Source organism: Microcaecilia unicolor, chromosome 4 (assembly GCF_901765095.1).
Source record: "Microcaecilia unicolor chromosome 4, aMicUni1.1, whole genome shotgun sequence".
NCBI classification, from domain to species: Eukaryota; Metazoa; Chordata; class Amphibia; order Gymnophiona; family Siphonopidae; genus Microcaecilia; species Microcaecilia unicolor.
In genome coordinates this window covers 36,903,038-36,928,441 of record NC_044034.1, presented here as the reverse complement: position 1 = coordinate 36,928,441, position 25,404 = coordinate 36,903,038, and the positions used below count along the sequence as shown (strand labels likewise).

The 25,404-nt window shown below is 42.8% G+C and overlaps 1 protein-coding gene across 1 annotated transcript in view; it reads right to left on the bottom strand.

Moving 5' to 3' along the window:
* CCDC81 (coiled-coil domain containing 81) overlaps nt 1-11,219 on the bottom strand; it is a 251,340-nt gene extending 240,121 nt beyond the window's left edge. The window contains 1 exon segment of the mRNA XM_030200151.1: nt 11,004-11,219. Coding sequence (XP_030056011.1) covers nt 11,004-11,082 — 79 coding nt within the window. The 5' untranslated portion in view covers nt 11,083-11,219.
* Between the last annotated feature and the right edge of the window lie 14,185 nt (nt 11,220-25,404).

Below are 25,404 nucleotides of genomic sequence, written 5' to 3'. Positions count from 1 at the left end.
ACGGAGGTGAGAGGCGCTGTGATTTCAATGCAGGGGGCCCAGCCCGGTGGCAGACGGTCAATGATGGAGGGCGGGTGGGACTGCGGTACCGGCCTGGGGAATTTTGTCCCCCCTGCCCCCCCTCTCAGTAGCTATGTGGGGGACCATATCAAAGGCTTTGCTGAAATCCAAGTAGATTACATCTAGCACACGTCCTTCATCCAGTTTTTTGGTCACTCACTCAAAGAAGTCAATAAGATTCCTTTGGTAAAGCCATGCTGCCTCGGATCCTGTAACCCGTTGGATTCTAGAAAGTTAACTATCCTTTCCTTCAGCAGTGACTCCATTATTTTTCCTACCACAGATGTAAGACTTACCGATCTGTAGTTTCCTACTTCTTCCTTGTCTCCACTTTTGTGAAGAGGAACCATATCCGCTCGTCTCCAATCCCGAAGAACCTCTCCAGTCTCTAAAGATCTATTAAATAAATCTTTAAGAGGTTCCTCCAGGACCTCTCTGAGCTCCCTCAGTATCCTGGGATGTATCCCATCTGGCCCCATAGCTTTGTCCACTTTCAGATTCTGAAGCTGTTTATAAACTCTTTCTTCCGTAAACAGCACAATATCCACTCCATAGTAACATAGTAGGCGACGGCAGAAAAAGACCTGTATGGTCCATCCAGTCTGCTCAACAAGATAAACTCATATGCGCTACTTTATATGTATACCTGACCTTGATTTGTATCTACCATTTTCAGGGCACAGACCGTAGAAGTCTGCCCAGTACTAGCCCCGCCTCCCAACCACCGGTGCTGCCACCCAATCTCCGCTAAGCTTCTGAGGATCCATTCCTTCCAAACAGGATTCCTTTATGTTTATTCCAAGCATTGTTGAATTCTGTTACCGTTTTCATCTCCACCACCTCCCGTGGGAGGGCATTCCAAGTATCCATCACTCTCTCCGTGAAAAAATATTTCCTGACATTTTTCTTGAGTCTCCATTTCCAGATATTCCCTTGGCAGCCAACTACGGTCCTTCTCCAGGATTTTCCACATAAATAAAATTACCAGGTAAAGGTTTGGTTACTACTAGGGGCAGTTGCAAGTAGCTTTTCTGTGTAAGCGCACATAAATGAGGAGGTGAGGCAAAACCAGCACTTTTTCATTGCCAGAGGTGTTGGCACAATGCAAGTACTTTGGTGAGCATTAGCAGTAAATATGAGAGATTGGTTTAGGAGTGAGGTTCATTACTGTCATGGTATGTGCAAAAATAACCTATTTGGAGTCAATGCTCAGTGCTGTGGTTTCTTCCTCAGTTACTCTCCCTGTCCTGTGATTGGAACCAGTGGAGAGAGAACAAAATGACAGCCCAGGTAAAGGTTCCTTTTGAGGCTTCCTTCCCATTCTAGCTTTTGTGCTCACAGACTAACACAAAAACACAGCATGGTACCCTTAGCAGGTTGCCCTTCTTGCCCATCCCTTGCAAAAGAAGAGAAGGGAGGGGGAGAGGAGGAGAAAGGGAACAATGGAAAGAGACACAGACAGGAACATAGGGGAGTGAGGAAGGTGGCACAGTAGAGAGAATGGTGACAGACACAGGTCACAGCAGAGGAGGGGAGGAAAGGGAAATGGAAATGGGACTTGACATACCGCCTTTCTGTGGTATTTTGCACAGACCACAAGGAAAAGCTGAGAGAGAAATGGACAAGCAGGGGAAAAGAAAGGGGGGGGGGGCAGCCGCAGTGTACATAGGAGGGGAAAGAAAAAATGATGAAAGAGAGAGAGTTGGTCAGTTGGATATAATAATCCTGTTTGGCGCGTAAAAGAGCAGATTGGAAGGAGGTCAGCATGAACTTAAAGTGTAAGAAATCAGCAAGGGCCCGAGATTTCCGCCAGAGGCGTTCGGCGGAGCAGGTACAGGAATGTAGGTAGCGGATATTAGAAGTCAGCCAAGGTTGGGGTTTTGTATGCCTTATAGGGCGGGTCATCAAAGGTGCAAGAGTGTCTAAGGCAGAGGATAGAGTATTGTTGTAAGAAGAAACAGCCTCGTTGACAGACGTGGATGATGCCACAGTAGAGAGGAGGTTTGAAACATGGGAGGATAGAGATGAAGGGTCAATATCGTGAAGATTCCTAGATAAATTAGATAAGATAGGACTGGGAGGGAGGAGATTTAAGTGTGAAAGTTATAAGATGGTGATCAGAGAAGGGAAGATCAGAGGCAAGGAAACTAGAGGGTAAACAGTTGGAGGAGAAGGTGAGATCAAGACAGTGACCATTTTGATGAGTGGGGGAGGTGGAGCATAGTTGGAGATTAAAGGAGGATGTTAAAGCGAGTAACTTGGAAATATAAGAGTTGGAAGGATCATTAGCAGGAATATTAAAGTCACCAAGGATGAGAGAAGGGGAGGAAGGATCATGGAAGAAGGCAAGCCAGGCATCAAAGTCATTGAGAAAGGATGAAAGGGACTTATCAGGGAGACGATAAATGACCGCTATTCGAAGAGGCAGAGGAGAGAAAAGGCGGATAGAGTGGACTTCAAAGGAGGAAAAACAGTGAGATTGAGGTGGAAGAAAGGGTTGAAATCTGGAGGAGGGAGAGAGAAGTAGTCCAACACCGCCCCCGTGACCAGCAGGGCGAGAAGTATGTGAAAAAAGATAACCGCCATGGCAGAGGGCTGCGACTGAAGCAGAGTCATCAGGGCAGAGCCAGGTTTCTGTTATGGCGAGCAGATGGAGGCGACACGAGATAAAGAAGTCCTGGACATAGGGGAGTTTGTTACAGATAGAGCGGGCATTCCATAGGGCGCAAGAGTAAAAGAAGGAGTAAAAGAGAGCGGAGGAGAGTAGGAGAGGTGTGGCCACGAAGGTGTCGAAGGCGAGAGGTATTTAGGTGGAATGGGGAAGGCAAAATGGAGGGAAGAAAGAGACGGAGATTAAAACCCAAGAAGGAGGAAGAGGGTAGTAGAGAAGGTGAGGTGATGAAGTCGATGGATGGGCAGTGAGTTCCTGTATCGGAGAGAGGTAGGGGTTGAGGGAAAAGATTAAGAAGGGACAGGGCTAGGAAGAGAATGTGAATAGGGGCCATAAACGACTGAGGTACTTTAGCAACTGGGAAGAAGATTAGATGTAAAGAGAAAAATGCACCTAGAGCGGAGACCCTGAGTGGATCGGAGTGGACCTGGGTGTCACCCCGTAGAAGGCTGTAAGGATATGCAGATGAGCTGCAAGTCCTCCACAGCACCTGAAAGGCAGCCGGTGGTAGAGCTGGGCACCTCTCAGCTGAGGAAAGGCTTACCAGGGGTTAGGCCAAAGCCAGCATTCCTCCCCCTGAGGGTCGCCTGGAGGAACGGGAAAAGAAAAAAAACGGGGCACAGGGAAGCAGGTGAAAGCTTGGCTCTTCTCCCAAACCTTTAATGGAAGAAGCAACTAACTTGTTACATCTCACACACACAAGAACTAACACTGGCTGCAAAATTCAAATACAGTACTGTAGCAGGACTTGCTTATCCACTCCTACCCAGAGATCATTTTCATGCACTTTTCTGAGTCCACATGCAAATTTCTTTAAATAGTCTCCTTAGTTATCTAACTCCTGCTACTCTATCTTATTTGTCTATATGCTTCACCTTCACTTACACCCTTTGCTATTTACTAAGATGTTTTACTGTGTGAACACTTAAGTAGCATACTATGCCATAATATGTACTATTATTTGAACATTTTTTTGTTGTTGAAATAGTCTATTGCTTGTGTCCAGATTGATCTTGTTCCTTGGGTGAATTGCTTCAAAAAAGTAGTAAATAAATCAATCAATAAATAAAAGGGATGGGTACAAGAGGAGGAGAGAAAAATAGAAGGAACATGGTGAAGGACAGAGGGTAGCAGCTGAGCTAGGGTGATGAGAGCAGCACAAGCAGTGGATCAACAGGATATGAGTCAAAAATTGGGTGGGTCAGATGGGTTTATATATTCAAAACATGACCCATCTATTTTTAGCAGGGGCCTAACTATTCAAGCTCAGATTAAAATATTACTTCACGGTTACTATTACAGTAGATCTTTTGACGGGAAACATAGGTGTAGATAGAATGTATTTGGATACAGGCAGCAGATGATGTTTTGTATATTCCTGAGAATCTAGCATGTGATGTTTTTGTTCTTTCCTGAGAAAGTAGCAGAATAGCAGGTGATGTTTGTACATTCCTGAGCAGGTTCACGAGCTGTTCATGTAGAGTTGTTCTTGTAAGCAATGCATGATCATGGTTGTGTAAGCAAAATGTAACCAATAGTAATGATAATACATGTAATATCCATGAATATTCATAGAGTATATAAGAAGGAGATTGACTCCCAAATAAAGAGTTTTTTGCCCAGACACACGAGAGGAGAGTTATTTTGCAACATCTGGTGATCCCCGACGTGATCGGTGAAAACGTGACGTACTTACTACGACTGGAACAGTCAGCGCGCCATTCCTTCTACGGAACACTGTAAGTATGGGGGGAAATTTAACATCATCACATAAACAACATGCACAGGAGCTATATACTATAACGCAAAGATATGGTTCCTCCCGAAATCCAATAACTCTTAAAGATATAGAGCGTTTAATTGAGGAAATAGTTTGTCAATGTCCCTGGTATCCAGAGAAGGGATCATTCGATCCTCAAACATGGGAAAAGATAGGGCAGCAGTTTCGTTTAGAGCCTAGAGTTTCGACTCCTATATTATTGACTTGGAGAGAGATATATTCTACTATAGTAATTCTCTCTTCTGGATTGACAGGCATTACTAACGAAAATATATCCAACAAATTGCCAGGCAAGACCTGGTCTCTTTTACCTCCCGCGACTCTTGGACCTACACCTTCTCCTCCTTCTTGTCGGCTGGCCACCGATATGGGAAGGGAAGAGCAAAACAAAACTCCTGACTTTACTACTACTACCCCTAATAAACCAATTGAAAATATCCAAAACAACAACGCTAATGATAGCGTTATTATTACCAAAACACCAAAGAGCGTAGAACGACCTAGTTTAATTCAATTAGGTATACAGCAAGCACGAAAAAATGGTGAATTCATTTGGAACGATGATCTATGGGATAATTCGGAACCTAATCCTAATTTATACCCAGTTACTAGAACTACAACAATAGAGGCAGGGAACGAAACACATCATGCAGAATGGACTGCTCTACCTTATCAAGTTTTGAGAGAATTACGTAGAGCTATCGTAGAATCAGGTTTAAAAAGTTCATTTGTTTCAAGGCATGATAGAAGGGATTAGTAACGGTTACTTAATGACTCCAAAAGATTGGAAAGACCTTTTCCGTATGCTGTTAACTCCTGCGCAATATGTAGTGTGGGATAATGAATATAAGCAAGCAGCACAACTTATCACTGGGACTAATTTGGTGCCTGATCAAATTTATGGATCGGGACCATTTTCAACCCTTGATATGCAAATTCAACAAAACGATACCTGTTTTCAAGCCATAGGCACTTGTATCTTGCGAGCATTTAAAAGAACACCAGAAGGGAATAAACCAACAAAATCTTTTGCATCAATTAAACAGGGTGCAACCGAATCTTACCTTCAATTTGTTAATCGATTGCAGGAAGCTGTAACTAGGCAAATTGATAATCTTGATGCGCAAACAGAGTTATTGATTAAATTAGCCCAAGAAAATGCAAATTCAGATTGCAAAAAGGCATTGCAGACTGTAGCTCATCGCCCAGGAATTACTTTAGCAGATTTATTGAGCGCATGTGCAGATGTGGGGACTCATGGTTATTCTATGAATTTGTTAGCAGGAGCTATACAAAAAGGTAATAAGCCACAGGGGACGTGTTTTAATTGTAAGAAACCAGGACATTTTCGAGCTCAGTGTAGAGCCCCAGGAGGGGGTGCCAACTTTGCAAAAGGACCTTCTCGACCTTCTCGAAAATGTCCTCGATGTCAAAAAGGATATCATTGGGCCAATCAATGTCGCTCTAATCCAATTAATTCCACACCGCCACCCCCAAAAAACTTTGCTCCGGGTTAACTCCTAACCTCGGTCCAAAGGGAGTGCAAGGGTCTTTTGCTCATAGTACTACTGCTACACAAGGTAGTGCAGGAATTGACCTTATTGCAGCGGAATGTAAAACTGCCATCTTACCTCATGAAGTTTTGGTATATAATACTACCTTTAAAGGACCCATTCCAGCGGCTACTGTAGGTTTAGTATTACCTCGCTCCTCTGCATCGAAGGCAGGTATTCATGTTATCCCTGGAGTTATTGATGCTGATTACACAGGCATTGTTAAAATTCAAGTATGGTCCTCATCACCTTTAACAATTTCTCCCGGGGACTCGTGGGCACAATTAATTATTTTACCATATTTTACAGCACCTATTCCTTCTACTGTCTCTCGTACAGGGGGCTTTGGATCTACGCGACAGGTAAGTGCAGTTTTAAAACCGGTTTCTAATGCACGACCCACTGCTCAATTTTTATTGCAACAAAAGCCCTTTGTTGGTATATTAGATACCGGGGCGGATGTTTCTGTCATAGCTTATAAACAATGGCCTGTGGAATGGCCCATTGAAGATACTTCACATGTGACAGGAATAGGGGGAACTCAGTCAGCCTCCCAAAGTTCTCAATGGTTATCTATTACATATCCTAACGATACCAAGGTTCTAGGACATATTAAGCCCTGTATTTTACAAGTACCCTTTAATTTATGGGGTCGTGACCTTTTGGAACAATTAGATGCATCATTGATCCTACCTGATTAACAGTTCATAAATATGTCTTTTTCTCTTCCTTTGGAATGGAAAACTGACAAACCTGTTTGGGTAGAGCAGTGGCCGATTACCAGAGAAAAACTGTTGATTTTACATCAATTGGTGGAAGAACAATTACAATTAAATCACATTGAGCCTACCAATTCTCCATATAATACTCCGGTATTTGTGATCAAGAAAAAATCCGGAAAATGGAGATTTTTACATGACCTACGAGCTATTAATGCGATTTTAGAACCAATGGGCCCGTTACAATGTGGTATTCCAAATCCTAATTTGATTCCTTATGATTATCAATTAGCTATTATAGATCTGAAGGATTGTTTTTTTTCAATTCCTCTCCAGGAAAAAGATTATAAGTCGCATGCCCGACAGTTATGTATCATTCAAAATGGATGCCTCTTTTTATGCTTTACTGTTAACCCTCCAAGGTTACTTGGAGAATCGCCTTTCTTCTCTCTTTATAGGTCATATCCGCAGTCATCAACCTTTTCCTGGTGGTCTGTCTGAAGGGAATGCTCGAGCGGATCGCCATCTTCATTTTTTCTCCACAGCACACTGCAGTCATGAACTTCATCATCAAAATGCACCTAGCCTAGCTCGCCAGTTTCAAATTTCTTTAGAAGAAGCTAGAGCTATTATCAAAAATTGTCCACAATGTTCCTTTTCAGCTCCTACTACCTTTTTTCCTGGAGTTAATCCTCGTGGTCTGGAAGTTAATAGCCTCTGGCAAATGGACGTTACTCACTTTCCCCCTTTTGGTCAATGGTCTAAGCTTCATGTGGTTGTTGATACTCATTCTGGATTTTTGTGGGTCACTGCACAAAAAGGGGAAACTACATCTCATGTCCGCTCTCATCTTCTCCAAGCTTTTGCGGTCATGGGTGTTCCTAAAACTCTCAAGACAGACAATGCCCCTGCTTATACTTCCACCTCCTTACAGGAGTTCCTGACCCTCTGGCATATTGAGCACCTTTTTGGTATCCCCTATAACTCCACTGGTCAAGCTATTGTTGAACGTGCTAATCGCACACTGAAAACTGCTTTAAGTAATCTGACTACAAAAAAAGACGGTATTCTCCGTCATAGAGTAAGCATTGATGAATGCTTAGCACAAATCCTTTACACACTGAATCATCTCAATCTCATCAATAATCCTGCTACAAAAACTTTTTCTTCCAGATTTGAACAACATTTTCGTACTCCTGCCCCACCTTTATCTCGTCCTTTGGTCATATACCGACAACTACCTTCTGATCAGTGGAGTTCCCCTGTGCCTCTCCTTACCTGGGGTCGTGGTTACGCTGCTGTTCAAACAGATTCTGGCCCGGTGTGGATTCCAGCAAAGTGGGTGAAACCTCATGTCGTGGCATCAAGGTCTTCACAACCCAATTCCCAATTTCACACTCACCCTTCAAGGACCCGCAGATGCAAACACGCAAACGGTCAGTGACTCGTCAACCTAATGCTCCTGTTACTTGGGGACAAATTAAAGCCTTGAGTCAACAAGCTACAGAGACTTTAGAAAAAGCTCATATTGAAAAGACTGATGATAACTTCGTAGTGGCTATTATTGCAGCGCTTAATGCTAATTCCATTACATTGCTTCTACTGTGTTGTTGTTTGTACATACCTTGTGGACAGTCACAATTACTTCCCACAAAAAATATTTGGGAAGCGTTTGCAATTTCACTGAACCAAACTGATTTCTGTCTTTCTCATCAAAAGGCAGTTGGAGAAGTTTTGGCAACTTGCCTGATTCCAGTATGTCATGATCCTAAAGATATGCAAAATGATACTTGGTTTTATTCACAGCTTCCTGTTAATTCATCCTATCGAAATGCTTCTTATGAATACCATAATTGGGGAACACAAACCCTGTTGCCGCCTACTTTGGCAATGCATGTGAGAACCAATCAAATAGCTAGTATCAATATGACATGTGCTCGTATGGTTAATTGTACCCGATCAAATTGTGTTAATTTTGGACCAACTTTGTTAAATTGTAGCTCCTACGAAAATGTTTCATATATTTATAAATTTACTCATTTACCCCCTGGCTGGTTTTGGTCATGTGGAATGTATACCTTTAATTATATTCCAGCTAATATATCTGATGGTACTACATGCTGTCTAAGTCGACTCACTATGGTACTTCCCAGTAAACATATTTTATTTTCTAACTCCTCACATATGCGATCCAAGCGTATGACCCTTGCTGCCAATTGCAATGATAATGTTAAATTTCTGAGTCAAACTGAATATCTGGCACTTGCATTTTCATTAATAGGTGTCCCTGCATTGGCAGCGGCAAATGCAAAAAATATTCGTGAATTAGCCTGTTGGGCAATTAAATCAATCAATGCAACCTCCACTGCTATTAGTTTACTTAATGCTGAGCAACAGCAATTACGTCATGGAGTTTTACAAAATCGAGCAGCCATTGATTATCTTTTATTACTTAACCATCATGGTTGCGAAGAGTTTCAGGACATGTGCTGTTTTAATTTATCTGACAATTCAAAGGCCATTGACAAACAATTAGCTTTCCTACGGAATTTAACTACTCATATTACTATTCATAATAACCTACTCTCTGATGTATGGGATCAATTGTGGCAATGGATCCCTTGGACCTGGCTCCGCCCTATTATCCAGTATTTAGTCATTGGTATTTTTGTTTTCACTATTTTTTGCTGTTGTATACAATGCATTCCTAACCTTTTTTCTTTATGTTTTCCTCGTCCATTCGCTCCAACACGTCACTCTGCTCAATATGTTTATAAGCTATTACAAACATCTCCACCTCCATCTCCAGCTGGCACACCACGGAGATTTCATTAAAAAAAAAAAAGGTGGAGATGTAGATAGAATGTATTTGGATACAGGCAGCAGATGATGTTTTGTATATTCCTGAGAATCTAGCATGTGATGTTTTTGTTCTTTCCTGAGAAAGTAGCAGAATAGCAGGTGATGTTTGTACATTCCTGAGCAGGTTCACGAGCTGTTCATGTAGAGTTGTTCTTGTAAGCAATGCATGATCATGGTTGTGTAAGCAAAATGTAACCAATAGTAATGATAATACATGTAATATCCATGAATATTCATAGAGTATATAAGAAGGAGATTGACTCCCAAATAAAGAGTTTTTTGCCCAGACACACGAGAGGAGAGTTATTTTGCAACACATAGGAATGGTGTTCCCACGATTAACAAAGAGGCAGAATGCTTGGGAACGGTGTTCTCCTTGTTAAAGGTCTAAGAATTTAAGTCGTGGCTTATGCAACAGTTACAGAATTGTCATTCAATACATTGTGGGTCAGTGGTTATTCAGGCCCATCCAGCAGCAGCATAGGTGGTGTAGCTGCTGTAAGTCTTGGGCATCTGAACGCTAGTGGTTGTCAGTGCTTTTCCAACCACTGATGCTGGCAAGCGTACAGCGCTACATACGCCTGGTAGCGCTATAGCATGATAAGTAGTAGTAGTAGTAGTAGCTGAAAGAAGATTCATATAAGGAAAAGTAAAATGGAAAAAAAAAAGTAAAGAAAGGAGTGGAGAGAAGCCAGAAAATGATAGTCTACAATTCTGGATGAAATGTATGAAGCTGAATGCTCCCATTTATGAACTCTGGCCTGTTGTTTGCACTCAGACTTCAACATTACTATACTTAACACTTCTAAAGCGCTACTAGGGTTTGTACAGTTTAACAAAGAAGGCCAGTCCCTGCTCAAAGGAGCTTACAATCTAAAGGACAAAATGTGCAGTCAATCAAGCAATCACCTCCTCTCTCCCTCTTCAATTGTGTTTCTTCCCCCTCTAAAAAAAAATTGAGGTCGGTAAACCAAGGCATTGCCTGCAAAGGGTGTACTGGAAGAAGCCACTCCCACCTAAGCATTTTCTTAAAACCTCCCTCACCACAGCTCCCTCCCACTAAGAAATTAAGTTCTCTTTACCGGCCACAGGATTTTCCACACAGCTTGTGTTATCATTAGCGGACCAACTCAGCGGTTATCCATCAGCACTACTGAATGAGTTCTGGAGACCGGCAAGTGAGACCTGACATTGTTCAATTCTCAAAGCTTGAGTAAACAAAGGAAAGATGAGGGAAAGGGAAAAAGAAGAACACATAGGCAGAAACAGTGGTCCTTCTTGCGAAGCGCTGCGTACGACTGGTAGCGCTATAGAAATGCACGGGTTAAACCATCGAGCCTGGAACGGCGTGATCTTACCATCCTCTGTCAGTTTGGCCAGAGTAAGAAACCCTTTTTTGTAGCTTCCCAGAGCACCGCAGGGTAGCGAATCCGGCATCCCTAGCCTCACATCGAAACCCCCCGACCTCGAAGCCGTCCCTGAGAGTCCTTTTAGTAGTTTCTCAGCTTGCAGCTTTCCCAAGGAGCTGCACGCTACTCGGAATCCTCTGCTGCAATTGAATGCGTTGACGGATCGGCGCGCGCGCTCGTATCCAAGACGCGAAAATCTTCAGGCCGTTGCCATGGGTGACGTCACGGGGCCAGCTGGCCTGGCAGGGCATAGGCGGGGCGCTGTAGCTGACAGAGAACTGGTTGACTCGTCTCGGGTTAGGCGCGTGCCAATAATTGCCTGGCTCTCACACTGTAGTTGTACCGCGGCTGTGCGCTAAGTCTCTGAACTCTGCAGAGCAATCTTGTTTGTGTCTAGTATAGGTGCCAACATTTCAAAATGATCGCGGGTGCCAAATTATCCGTCTGTAAAGGAGCTTGGTCGTTGGGTGATCAGTGCTCAGCAGCCCCTGTCACTCGCAAAGCTGGCTCTTATGATTCTTAGGACAGCTTAATGCCTTTTTTGTTTGGGGGTGCCTAAGCACCAGCCCCATGCCATTTGCGACCCACTCCCCCTGTGGCTTTCAGATTTTCTCTCCTTCTGCCCCCACTGTGGTATTCAGCATTTCTGTCCTACACCTCCCCCAGCATCTCTCTCCTTCCATCACCCTCTCTCCTGCCAGATGTTTATTTTCTTACCTCCCTCCTCCGGGGTGGCAGCACTACAATCAGCATAACAGAAGAGGCAACATGGGCGACCAGCACGGGGCATTGGGCATCCGATACATGCACAAGGTCTGCCAGCAACTGACCATTTTGATGTCTCTTCTGTTATGCTGGATTGCTGAGCTACCAGCCCAGAGGATAGAAGGAAGGAAAATTTTAGGGCTGTCTTGACCTTGTTCCCACGCCTAGGTTCCTAAAGAATTATCATTTATCTTCTGAATTTAGTATTGTCTCCTATCCATTTACTCTTTCTTTCTACTCCTCCTCTCTTCATTTCCTCCCATAGTTTTGGCTTTCAGCTATCTTTTATTTATTTTTCTTAGGCCACACAATTTTACCCCTCTTCCTCCTCTTCATCATCCAGTCCTCAAATCCATTTTTACTCCATCTACCTCTAGCTTTTCCTCTCCTTCTTCAGGGTTAAAATTTATTCATATCTGACAGACTGCCCTTTGGGAGTCTCTCAGGATGGTTTACAATTAACATATATTAAAAGCCAATTGGGAAAAATACAATCTTTTAACAGCAGCTCTGCACAGTTAGTGACCACTATATTCTCTAGGGTCACCTCCAGCAAAAAGCAAGACCATAAAAAGATTAATTAAGTGTCTTGGAATAGGAACATTTTAAGATTGGTTTTAAATTTTTCAAAGGACCTTTCAAGATGGAGACAGGGAGAGTATTCCAAAGTGTGGTGCCAGTCCAGAGTTGCCAGATGGTGAAAACTTTTCTAGTACAACTCGTGCCCAAACATAACCCCCCAAAAATAACTGAACAGTTTTGACACCAAAAAATAGGTAGGTGAGGGGTTTCTTCAATTCAAGATACTGCTTATGACCTGGCTAAACACACACACACACACACACTCTCTCTCTCTCTAAAACTAAGTTAAACTTTTATATTGACTTAAATATTTTAAACTGCCTAAATGAAGAGCTCATTTACAGAAGTGTATAAGAGGTGTCAGAGACATGTTATAGATTATGGCTGAGATCCACTATTTGAAATTGTGAGTTAATTTATTGACAATATTAATAAATAGCACAATTTTTTTTAATGAAGACTGATTCTGTGTAAAGAATTATACCCCCTGGTTAAATACCATCTGTACCTGATTGTTCACTGCTTCAATAGCTTTCTGACTTGCAAGCAATATAAGGAAATAAAGATTCAGTAGTTCAGCAACATTCCAATATTTGGATCTGGCTAGCTCAGGCTTAAGTTCAGTCCTTGAGGGCTGCACACACAGGACAGGTTTTCAGGATACCCCTACTGAATATAAATCACAACACGAATGAGTATCCTAATTTAAATCTAGTTACACTACTAGTAACCACTATCCACTCTTAAAATCTATTCAAAATACTTTTATTAAACATTTTCAGGATATGCCTAATGGCTGTGCATGAGAGAGATCTGCATGTCCACTGCATCCATTGTATGCAGATCTCTCATGTATATTCATTATGTTACAGTACTAGTAACCACTATCCACTCTTAAAATCTGTTCAAAATACTTCATTAAACATTTCTTATACCACTTGCAAAATATATGCATCTTTTAAAATGCAATAATCTCACTGTACACGACCTTCATTCATACCCCACTCACTCAACATCTCTATTCAGAGCTCCAGATCAGACTATTCCTGTTCAAATTATTTATATGTTCAATATCTATTCCGATTTACACTGCATTATTATAAGATATTAAACTTTTAAACTGAAAATCATAGTCCAGCATCACATTAACAGTCCCATCTTCATTTCACGGGACAGTATTGTTCGATATTAAACTTTTAAGCTGAAAAGCATAGTCCAGCATCACATTACCAGTCACATCTTCATTTCACTGGTTCCATTCATAAGCTGTTACACAGGATCACTAATAGAAATTGTTTATTAATGCTTCCAAACTGTGTTCAAAAATTCAATTCAATTAACCATTGTGTTGCAATATAACTCCTTGCAACTCGTAACTCGGCGAGTTGCCAATCCGAAATGCACCAATTAAAGCTTACAAAACAGCTCTCTTCCTCACTTTCGCTGTTATTTGAGCTCAACGTCCTCATACATACAAGCTGTCAGCACATTTCAGATTGGCAAATCGCCAATGAACAATTTCTATTAGTGATCCTGTGTAACAGCTTATGAATGGAACAATACTGTCCAGTGAAATGAAGATGGGACTGTTAATGTGATGATGGACTATGATTTTCAGTTTAAAAGTTTAATATCTTATAATAATACAGTGTAAATCGGAATAGATACTGAACATATAAATGATTGAACAGGAATATCCTGATCTGGAGCTCTGAATAGAGATGTTTGAGTGAGTGTGGTATAAATGAGGGTCGTGTGCAGTGAAGAGGTTGCATTTTAAAAGATGCACATATTTTGCAAGTGGTATAAGAAATGTTTAATGAAGTATTTTGAACAGATTTTAAGAGTGGATAGTGGTTACTAGTACTGTAACATAATGAATATACATGAGAGATCTGCATACAATGGATGCAGTGGACATGCAGATCTCTCTCATGCACAGCCATTAGGCATATCCTGAAAACCTGGCCTGTTTGCAGCATTGGAGGCCTGAACTTGAACAAGTCTGAGGTAGAATGATGCAAACTAGGGATGCATTTTCATTAAAATTTTTAATCACAATTAATCACACAGGTAAAGGTATTTTATTTATTTCCCACTGCAGCTCCTTGTGACTCTGGTCAAGTCACTTAACCCTCCATTGCCCCAGGTACAAAATATGTACTTGTATATAATATGCAAACCACTTTGACTGTAACCACTGAAATGCAGTATATCAACTCCCATCCCCCTTCCCTAAAGGACTGATAATCTCCCTCCTTCCCACTGCCAGATCCAACATCTCTCCTTTTCTCAACCTTCTCTTTCACTCCACTTCCCCCAGTTCCATTCTCTTTCTCTCTCTTCTGCTGGTCTTGGGAGTGGCAGAGTTGCACATATGCCAGCTATGGCCTACTCCAAAGCTGTCCCTCTGGCCCATCCTGCTGCTTCCTCTGTCATCACTTCCTTTTTCTGCCTGGGCAGGACAGGTCACAGCAAGGAGGTTTTATAAGCAGGCGTGGAAATAAGCCTATCTAGTCCACTGTAAGCAAGGAAGCCAATTAGGATAATCTAAGCTTCCCCTTCCCACTCACTCAAAACAAAGCAAGCAAGCAAGCAAACAAACCTATGAGCTGCTGCATCCACATTGTCATTTTTTTTTTTTAATGGTAGGTCCCTCTGTAACAAGTCTAAAGCTGTTTCAATTGGATAAGCAGTGCCTTAAAAGGTGGACAAAAGTTTTTGGTTTTTTTTTACTTATTGGACAGCTTTTTAATTTATTTGAAAGCTTCCCATATGTAGATACAAATATCATGAAATAATTGAATATCACTAAAACAGCTTAAAAATTATTATAGCTGGTAGAAACAGCAATTTTAAACTCTGTATTTTGTGCTCATTTTTCTACACTAAAAACTAAATACACTTCACAATACAGATGGCCAAATTTCAGTGAGAATATCCTGTTTCCTGATGGGTTCATATTAAATGTTGTTGTAATCTGCCTTGGGAAGCCTGGTGGTATAAAGATGATGGAATATATTGAAATTAAATGGAAGTAGAATTAAACTGTCCTTTCATTGGGACAAATGGAATCACATCTTCATCTGTTTTGTAGAAGTTTATCGTTTAGATACACAAATAGATTATTCTGTTTGAGCATGTTTCAGGGACAAGTGGTTTATAACTCAAAATAATAAGAAACTAAATGGGCTATAAGCCCCTAATGCAGTCCATTGGTTTTCTTATATTTTGTTCTTGTAATGGCTTATACTGTGCCAAAACTGGAAATACAGTGAGACAGAATAACAGAATTCAGTAACACCCAAAACTTATTTTTTATGTTTTAATCATCTTTATTAAAAGCAAAACATGTTGGTTGATAAGCTTCATACAGAAGAAAAAAAAAAAAACAGTAAACCATCCAACATGGCACAAGAAACTTTTTTACAGAGAACATACCCCAAGAACCCTTCCCCTCCCGCACTCCCCTCCCTTCCTCCAAGCTCACCCGCTTCCACCCACCAAAATAACACAACAGATGTACAATCAGTAGGACTCAAAACATTTCATAACAAGCACTGCCTCCACTGTATACAAATCTCTCATGAATATTCATTGTCAATATCCTGACTGCCTTGGATAATTCTAGGACCAGGTTATCCTAACTACCTTAACAGGCAAACACGACTGAAAATAATAAGAAACAGCATAAGGAATGTCAAGTCAAATGCAAAGCACTGATAAGGAAGGCTAAGAGGGACTTCGAAAAAAAGATTAATTGGAGGCCAAAACACATAGTAAAAATAGTTTTAGGTATATTAAAAGCAGGAAGCCGGCAAAAGAATCGGTTGGACCGCTAGATGACCGAGCAGTAAAAGGGGCACTCAGGGAAGACAAAGCCGTAGTGGAGAGAATACATGAATTCTTTGCTTCGGCCTTCACCGAGGAAGCTTTGGGTGGGATACCGGTGTCAGAAATGGTATTCGAAGGTGACGAGTCAGAGAAACTTAATGAATTCTCTGTAAATGAGACTGGGCATCTAAATGGCAGATAACGTTTAATGTGAGCAAGTGCAAAGTGATGCATGTGGGAAAGAGGAACCCGAATTATAGCTACCTCATGCAAGGTTACACGTTAGGAGTCACGGACCAAGAAAGGGATCTAGGTGTCGTCATTGATGATACGTTGAAACCTTCTGCTCAGTGTGCTGCTGTGGCTAAGATAGCAAATAGAATGTTAGGTGTTATTAGGAAAGGAATGGAAAACAAAAATGAGGATGTTATAATGCCTTTGTATCGCACCATGGTGCAACCGCACCTTGAATATTGTGTTTAATTCTGGTCGCCGTATCTCAAAAAAGATATAGTGGAATTAGAAAAGATGCAGAGAAGGATGACGAAAATGATAAAGGGGATGGGATGACTTCCCTATGAGGAAAGGCTAAAGCGGTTAGGGTTCGTCAGCTTGGAGAAAGACAGCTGAGGGGAGATATGATAGAGGTCTATAAAATAATGAGTGGAGTGGAACAGATAGATGTGAAGCGTCTGTTTACGCTTTCCAAAAATAATAGGAATAGGGGGCATGCGATGAAGCTACAATGTAGTAAATTTAAAACGAATTGGAGAAAATGTTTCTTCACTCAACGTGTAATTAAACTCTGGAATTCGTTGCCAGAGAATGTGGTAAAGGTGGTTAGCTTAGCAGAGTTTACAAAAAGGTTTGGACAGCTTCCTAAAGAAAAAGTCCATAGACCATTATTAAATGGACAGGGAAAATCCACTATTTCTGGGATAAGCAGTATAGAATGTTTTGTACTTTTTTGGGATCTTGCCAGGCATTTGTGACCTGGATTGGCCATTTCGTCCTTTAGATTGTAAGCTCCTTCGAGCAGGGACTGTCCTTCTTTGTTAAACTGTACAGCGCTGCATAACCCTAGTAGCGCTCTAGAAATGTTCAGTAGTAGTAGTAATGTGCTAGGGTGTCCTTGCAACCAGCCCCTCCAACTGACCACTGATTAAGATTTATAACAAATTAGTACTCTACCTATAAAAAGTTATTCTGTTATTATACTTCCTCTGTGTACATCCATACGCTGCACAAGCTGGCATGTTTGAAAATATAAGTGAGATTAAATAAAAATGTTACCAACAATAAAGAACGACAAGGTGGATGCAGCAGCTCATAGGTTTGCTTGCCTTGTTTTGAGTGAACAGGGATGACAGCTGCGCTGGGAAGGGGAAATTTAGACTGACCTGATTGATTTCAGTGTTCTGACATCACTTCATCTCCTATTAAACCTTCTTGGGTCAGAGAGAAAGCTTCAGACCAGGCAACAAGCAGCATGTGGGCAAAGCTGCCACTGGCGAGGATCAACAGAAGACCATCTTCAAGGTAGATTTGCACGGTAGGGGGGGGAGAATCGCAAATGGGGTGGAAATATTGCATTGAAGATAGGGGTTGGGAGTGGAAGAGACAGGAGACACTGCAATGTGAATAGTTTTTAAATCACGATTAAAATGATTTAATGCATTAAATCGCAGCGTTAACTGCGATAAAAGTGCAACTGTAGCGATCATGTGACACCATGCTGCAGGCGAGATGTTGATCTGCTCTTCTCCTGCCTTCACCCCATCTCTGCCCTCCCGCCGGCTCTGTTCTTCTGGGCTTTGCAACTTGGTGGGGACTTGGCCCCATTAGTGTGGTGTGCTGTCGTTGGCCGCTTTCCCACCTCTGAATGGTAAGTCCACCAGCAAAGAGAAAGATCACAGTCGGTTCCTGGAAACCAAGATGGCCACGACCGCCAATCCCCACCCCACCTTGTTGGCGAGTTCAGCGTGAGCTGCAGAGGTTACCGCAGCTCTGAAAGCAGTGCTGGCATAAAAACTGCAGCCTGTAGAGGCCAAATTGGAGCGGGTGGAGGTCAAACTGGATGAGTTTGGCAGAGAGTTTGTTGCATTCCAGCAGTGCACCAGTGCCCTTGAAGACAGAATGCAGGGGGTGACTGATACCCAGACCAACCGTCAATCTAAGCTGAAGGCCTTGTAAGAGAAAATAGAGGACCTCGAAAACTGGTTCAGGTAAAATAATCTATGTCTGATTGGCCTCCTGGAGCTAGAGATCTGGCCTGCACGCTGAAGACCTAGCTCATTAAGGAACTACAATTGCTGGATACCTCGGGGCCCCTTCATATAGAACACGCTCATAGAATCGGAACCCAGCAGCCATCTACTGCTTGACCCCAACCTGTGATTATGCGCTTATTCAATTTTACACATAAGAAGATGCTACTGAATGCACTTCGCATGGGTAAACTCTTATCCTTTGAGGGAGCAAGTGTTATATTTCCAGGATTATTCAGCCAGTGTAGCATTGGACCTTTGGTCCAGTTTATATGCAAAAAGCATTCGTTTTGCACAGTTTTATCCTGCAAGATTGAAGGTCCTTCACCAAGCTAAGACTCTCTTTTCAGCAGCAGTTCTCAGTATCCAGGACTGCAAACCAGTTGTTGCTGACTTTGCAATCCAGCTTCTCTTTATAGTATGCATTTACTTGACTTTTGCTTGGACTGCAGGGCCCTTCTGGCTGTTTTTTTTTATGTGTAGAAGTCTTTATTAGATTTTGAGAGACATTATAGAGGCCAAATAAGTCACAGCCATCAACACAGGCAAATACAATGCGGATGTAAAACAGTACAAAGTCAAATGAACAATAGAAACAAAAACAGTGTATTAATCTCTCAAAGCTAGAGTGTCCACCTAGAGTGTCCACTTACAATATACTGCTAAGGTTTCTAACAAACTTTTTTTTTTTGCATGTTACCTCCTCTCCCCCCCCCTCCCCCAAAGAAAGAAAAAAAATCACCACCACACAACCCCCCCCCCCCCCACACACACACACACACAGACTCTCAACATGAACAATGTGACACAAAGGGTTCCCAAATAGCTTCCCACTTGGACAGAGTTTTGCGACGTATGGCCCAAAGCCTCTCCATTTCACAGATGTACCACAGCTTATTTAACCATTTTACCAAGGAAGGAGCATGAGGAGACTTCCAGTGAGCGGCCAGAGTGAACCTAGCAGCCGACATAGCATGGAGAACCAATAAGGACTGGGATGTAGTGAGGCCTGGAGGTTTTTTAGGAAAAAGAAAAAATTCAGGTGACCACTTTATAGGCTTAGAGAGCCAGCTCTGGAGTCTGTGTTGAATTGCTTTCCAGAAAGCCTGAGCCTTAACGCATGACCACCAGGGATGACCCATGGTACCCTTCTGCCCACACTCCCTCCAACACAATGGGGATACCTTCAGGAACATGTGATGACGGCACGCTGGAATCAAATACCACCTGTATAAAAACTTTACAGCATTTTCTTTAAAAGGAACAGAAGTAGAAATCCTTGATAAAGCGTATTCCATAAAACTCTAATCATCATCACCCAATGTCAAGCCCAGTTCCCGATGCCAGCGTAATCGATGCTCAACGGGAGGCTGCACTTGCCTACACTGATAAGTATACAAGCAAGTGATAAGACCCCTCGTCCCTTTAGAGTCCTCACACAAATCTTCCAAAAAGGAGTCCTCTCGAATTACCTTTGCCTTTATTTCAACAGCAGAAAGAAAATGTTTCACTTGAGTATAAGCAAAAATATCCTTAGGAGAGATTGCATATGTTTCAACCAAAATCTTGAGTGGAATAAAGGCCTCTTCATCAAAAAATTAACCCCAGGTCTCTAGACCCACAGAAAACCAATTCGAGAAAGGCCCTGGTTCAAGACCAGGTGGAAAACAGGGGGGGGGGGGGGGGGGGGGTTTGTTACTGGTGTGAGTTTGGAGAGAACCAACTCAGGCTTGACAAATAAACTATCCCAATAGTAACAAGTTGTCAAAATTGAGGGACAAACATCCCTACCCAGTGAACGATATCTCCGAGGAAGCCACATTGATGAACGCAAAGGACACAAGCCTACTGAGTCCTGCTCCAACCCAATCTACCACTTCTGGCTTCTGGGGGCTCGCATGAAACCATTCAATAGCAGCCCGAGCAGCTTTATAATACCAATACACGCTTGGAACACCCATACCACCCTTTTTCTGATCCCGATACAGCAACGTTCTAGAGAAAAGTGGCCGTTTATTAGGCCAAATAAAGCGAAGGCAATCTTGGAGACCTGAGAGAAAGTTACAAGACAAACGAAGAGAGAGAACCTGGAAGAGATACATCAAATGTGGCAACACATTCATTTTCAGAGTAGCAATCCTTCCAAACCAAGATAACTTAATGGAACCCCACGCCTCCAGATCTTTGTATAGTTCCCACAAGAGGGGAGGGTAATTGGCCAAAAATAAGTCAGAGAAATTCTTGGTAAGATGAATCCCCAAGTACTTGATACTTCGGGTCACCCACCGAAAAGAGAAGGCTTGTTGTATAGATTGTAAAATCGGACTAGAAATACCAATAGCCATAGCTTCCGATTTAGTCATATTGAGCTTGAACCCCGAAACAGAGGAATAGTTCACTAAAAGCTTAATTAAGTTAGGCAGGGAGGGAGAGTAACGGTTTGGTTAAGGAGAGCAAGATATCATCAGCAAACATTGCCAACTTGTATTCCTGACCACCTACCTTAATGCCCGAGATATTAGGATTAGAACGAATAGCAATAGCAAGGGGTTCCATCACCAAGGCAAATAGCATTGGCGAGAGTGGACATCCTTGGCAAGTTCCCCTAGACAAAGGAAAAGTTGGAGAATTGCCACCATTAATTCGCACACGCGCTCTAGAAGAGTTATAAAGAGCTTGAGTCCAATCCCTAAATCCCGACCTGAATCCAAATCGCTCCATAACACTGATCATAAAAGGCCAATGAACAGAGTCAAATGCCTTCTCGGCATCTAGTCCCAGAAGACACAAGGGGGTTTTTAACTTTGTAGCTACATGCAGCAAGTTAACCATACGGCGAACATTGTCTTTAGCTTGTCTTTGGGGAACGAACCCAACTTGATCAGGATGGATTAGATCAAGAAGAACTTTCGCTAGGACCTTAGCTATAATTTTAACATCAGAATTAAGAATGGAGATAGGGCGATAGGAGGCACACGCCATCTTGTCCTTGCCTGGCTTCGGAATCACTGCTATCCAGGCTTCCATCATAGAGGGAGGCAGAGCCTCCCCATCCCGAACTCCATTAAGAATCTCGACCAACAGGGGGGAAAGCTCCCCCCCCTAAAAGTCCTGTGTCATTCGGTAAGCAATCCAAGTCAGGTGCCTTGCCAGTGGGCAGATCCTTAATAACTTTGACAACTTCATCTACTTGGATGAGGCCATCTAACAAACAACGTTGCTCCTCTGTCAAGGAAGGAAGGTATTGGGATGATAAAAAGGCCTCAATAGCATCCGGGTGAATCATAGAGTCAGCTGAGTATAAAGACTGGTAAAAAGACTGGAAATGCTGAAGAATCAAAGGAGACTTAGTCAGCACTGTATTCTTACCGTCTCCAATCCGAAGAATAGTATGATCAAATCTTTGCTGCATCAATTTAAGGGCCAATTAATGACCCAGCTTATTATGATTAAAAATACTGAAGTTGCTGTTGTTGACCCCGGATAAATTGCAATTGGTCCGAGTAAATATTATCTAATCTTAACCGGAGAGCTTGGATCTGCCTCAGAGTAGCGATCGAATGAGAAGACTTATGAAGATCTTCCAAGTGGGACAATTGTGAGATGCAGTCAGCAACTTCCTTTCGCCTGGCCTGAGCGCTTGCCTGTTTTAAGAAACCCCCCCTCATTACAGCCTTTAAGGTATCTCAAACAATCCCCAGAGAAGGGCCCAAGTTCAAATTAGTATCAAGATATTCCCTCAACAGTGTTCTATAGTTGGCTAAAATCTTAGCCTCCTTCAGTAAAGAGATGTTTAAGGTCCACCTCCTATCCTTATTTTTCTCACAAAAGGATGAAAGCTGATCCCAGGTCGGAGCGTGATCCGAAATAGTAATGGGACCAATATCTGAAAGACACCCCCCCCCCCCGAATCAAAGAGATATCAAATAGGAAATGGTCAATACGGGAGTATGAATCATGGGAATGGGAGTAAAAGGAATAATCCCATTCCTTTGGATGATGTAGACACCACACATCGCATACAGCTAAAGCTCGGGCCAGGCCAACCAGCGCCATATAATTTTTAACATCTATTCCTGACACTGCACCAGACCTATCCAAGGCTGGGTCAAAAGATGCGTTAAAGTCGCCTCCTAATATAGTTTACCATAGGGATCAGATTGGACAACTTTGCCAAGCCTGACAAAAAATTTCCCCTGAGATTCATTGGGCGCATAAACAGTGACCAGGGTAAAAGCTAAATTATTCAATAATACGTGTAGAAGCAAAATCTACCAGCAGGGTCATGCCTGGTTTTCAACACCTGAACCTGCAAGGAAGAGTGAAGCAAGATTGCAACCCCATGTTTTTTCGATGCATCAGCAGCAGAAGTGCAATAGACATATGGGTAACGATGATGAGTCAAATATTTTCATGTTCCCTCTTTAAATGAGTCTCCTGTATAAATACAACTTGAGGTTTATGGAACAGCAATTCCTTAAATAGATTTTGATGCTTTTGAGGAGGAGTTCAGACCCAAGAACTTTAGATCCACACTCATTTAAAATTCAACACACAAGTTTGTTAACTCTGGTACAACGTGGAAACCAAGCAGACATGAACATGTTGAAAGGAAGGGAAAAAAAACCCTCCAACACCCCCCCCCCCCTCTTTCACACAACTCCACATGGACACTCCTTCCCCGTCCAAGCAACCCACCCACCACTCACACTCTACGCCAACCCCCCCCCCCCCCCCATCATGCACCAAACTATGGCCTCAAGGGAGACCAGGATGGGTGAAAAACAGAAAGGAAAAGATATCACAGCAGCCAACCAGCCTACCCAAACCACCACCCCCACCCACCACAAACTACAAAACCCCCAACCTTCATGTATTGTCTAAAAGCAGCTATTGATAATAGCAGTTCCACCCTTATTAGAACATAAACATGAGTAAGCGCAAAACCTTTAGCAGTCACATAAGAAAGTCAAACATTATGTGAGGAGATCCTAAACTTAGGTGCAACCCGCTTCCATTTTTGCAAACGATCCTTTGTAGAGGTGGCTAATTCCACCGGCGGGACAGATGACTGGGACAATCCTGCCTCGTGCAAAACCTTCCATGTCTCCGAAAGATGGCGGACTCGATGCAATTTCCCCTCTAGAGTGAAGAACAGGGCACATGGAAAAGCCCATCTGTAGGAAATCTTCCCCTTGGTTAAAACTTCCAGAGTAGGCTTCATGAGGCGCCTTTGAGACAGCGTAAATGCTGATAAGTCCTGGAAAATCTGAACTTTAGCCTCATTGTAATCTACATAGGGCATTTGACGGGTACTTTTTAGCAAACGTTCTCGAACAGCCGAGGAAGCAAATTTAGCAATTATTTCTCGTGGTCTATTGTCCAGTGCTTAAAATCTCCATCTTCTCAAGTATTTCATTCTTGGAGGATTTAATCTCCTCTATTATAGTTTGGAGAGATTTAGCCAGCTCTCTCGGTATCTCTCACGTCGCAACAGGGCGCGTCTCCAAGATGCTGCCGAATCCAAGTGCGAGAGAGGAGCAGAGGACACGTGGCGCCACAGGCCTCTGCTAGTTTGCTTCGCTGCATGGCACTCAGGGTCTTTATGGGGTTGCGACACGCTCTTACTACTCATGGTAGCTTCGAGTCTTTCTACCTTCGCCTCTGCTCAAAATAAAGGCAAAATTTATATGGAAGAGGGCAAATAAAGCCTTTAAAGATAGGAGGGTGTGGGAACTCTCAGTTCAGGCAGCCATTCAGCACCGTGACGTCACTTCCTCCCGACTGTGTTTTTTTTTTTTTTTTTTAATTACTTGGTTTCAATTGAGAGGGTTCCTGCTCCATTGCAGACAGCTGTGGCTCTGGGATTTCTGAGAGGACAGTGAAGCTATAGTCGGGATTGTTTATGCCTGCATACTTTTCAACACAGGACAATTGTCACCCTTTGCTGACTGATCAAGGCACCTGCTGTGTGTTCCTAGGAACCCTCACCTCCCCCCCATCAGTTCCATTTGCGAGGGTTCCTGTTCTGTTGCAGAGGGCAGGGGACTTTTCTGGGATAGAGGAACACTAGTGTGGACTGTGTGTATCTGCATAACTTTGATTACAGGAATACTGTCACTTTAGGCTGCATCTGCAAGAGGTCCTGTTGTTTCCTTCCTGTCGGGCCCCCTTTTGTGTTCTCCGGGGATCCCTTTCCCCCTCCTTTTTTGTGTGTGTTTAGGTTGAGTTGGATCACGCAAGTTTGGTGCCTCACGTACAAAGGGGCTGACTGAAGTTTATGGCGAGGCAATAGGTGTGCCTGGGATTTGATGTGTTTTTGGCGGAGGTATGGGAATGTCAGGGTGGACAGATGTTAGATCGTGATTGGTCTCCTTAGTGCGACTGTCCTTCTATATTGGGGTTTCATAGGGTTATGACTGGAGGGGGCAGGGGGGTCTAGGACACCCTTGCCTAAGCAATAGGGTAATGGCCTCTTTCTGTATTGCTGCATATATTGTTGAAGTGGGCTGGCAGCTGGGACAGCCTGCTTTTATTTTCTTTTTTCAGTTTTTTGTTTCTTGACATACATTTGACATAGTTATTTGTTGAAGACACTGGATGAGGCCTAGTGGGTATGGTAGGGTTGAGGTGTCCTGGAGAGACGGTGGGGGTATAGGAATGGGAAATTCAGTTTGGGGGCCCCCCTATTCTTTGGCGGTTCCGGGAGATTTTAAGGAACAGTCTCTGGGACTCTATTTCAGTGGAAGTTGAGGATTTGTTATGTTATAGGATGTGGGAGCGGTCTCTGGGTTGGATGGGACAGAGGGAATGTTCCTGGGTTGGATGTCCTTTTTTCTACAGCATTGCCTTTCTGAGGCTACCTGGGGTGGGGGTAGGGACCATCTGGGGATAGGGAGAAT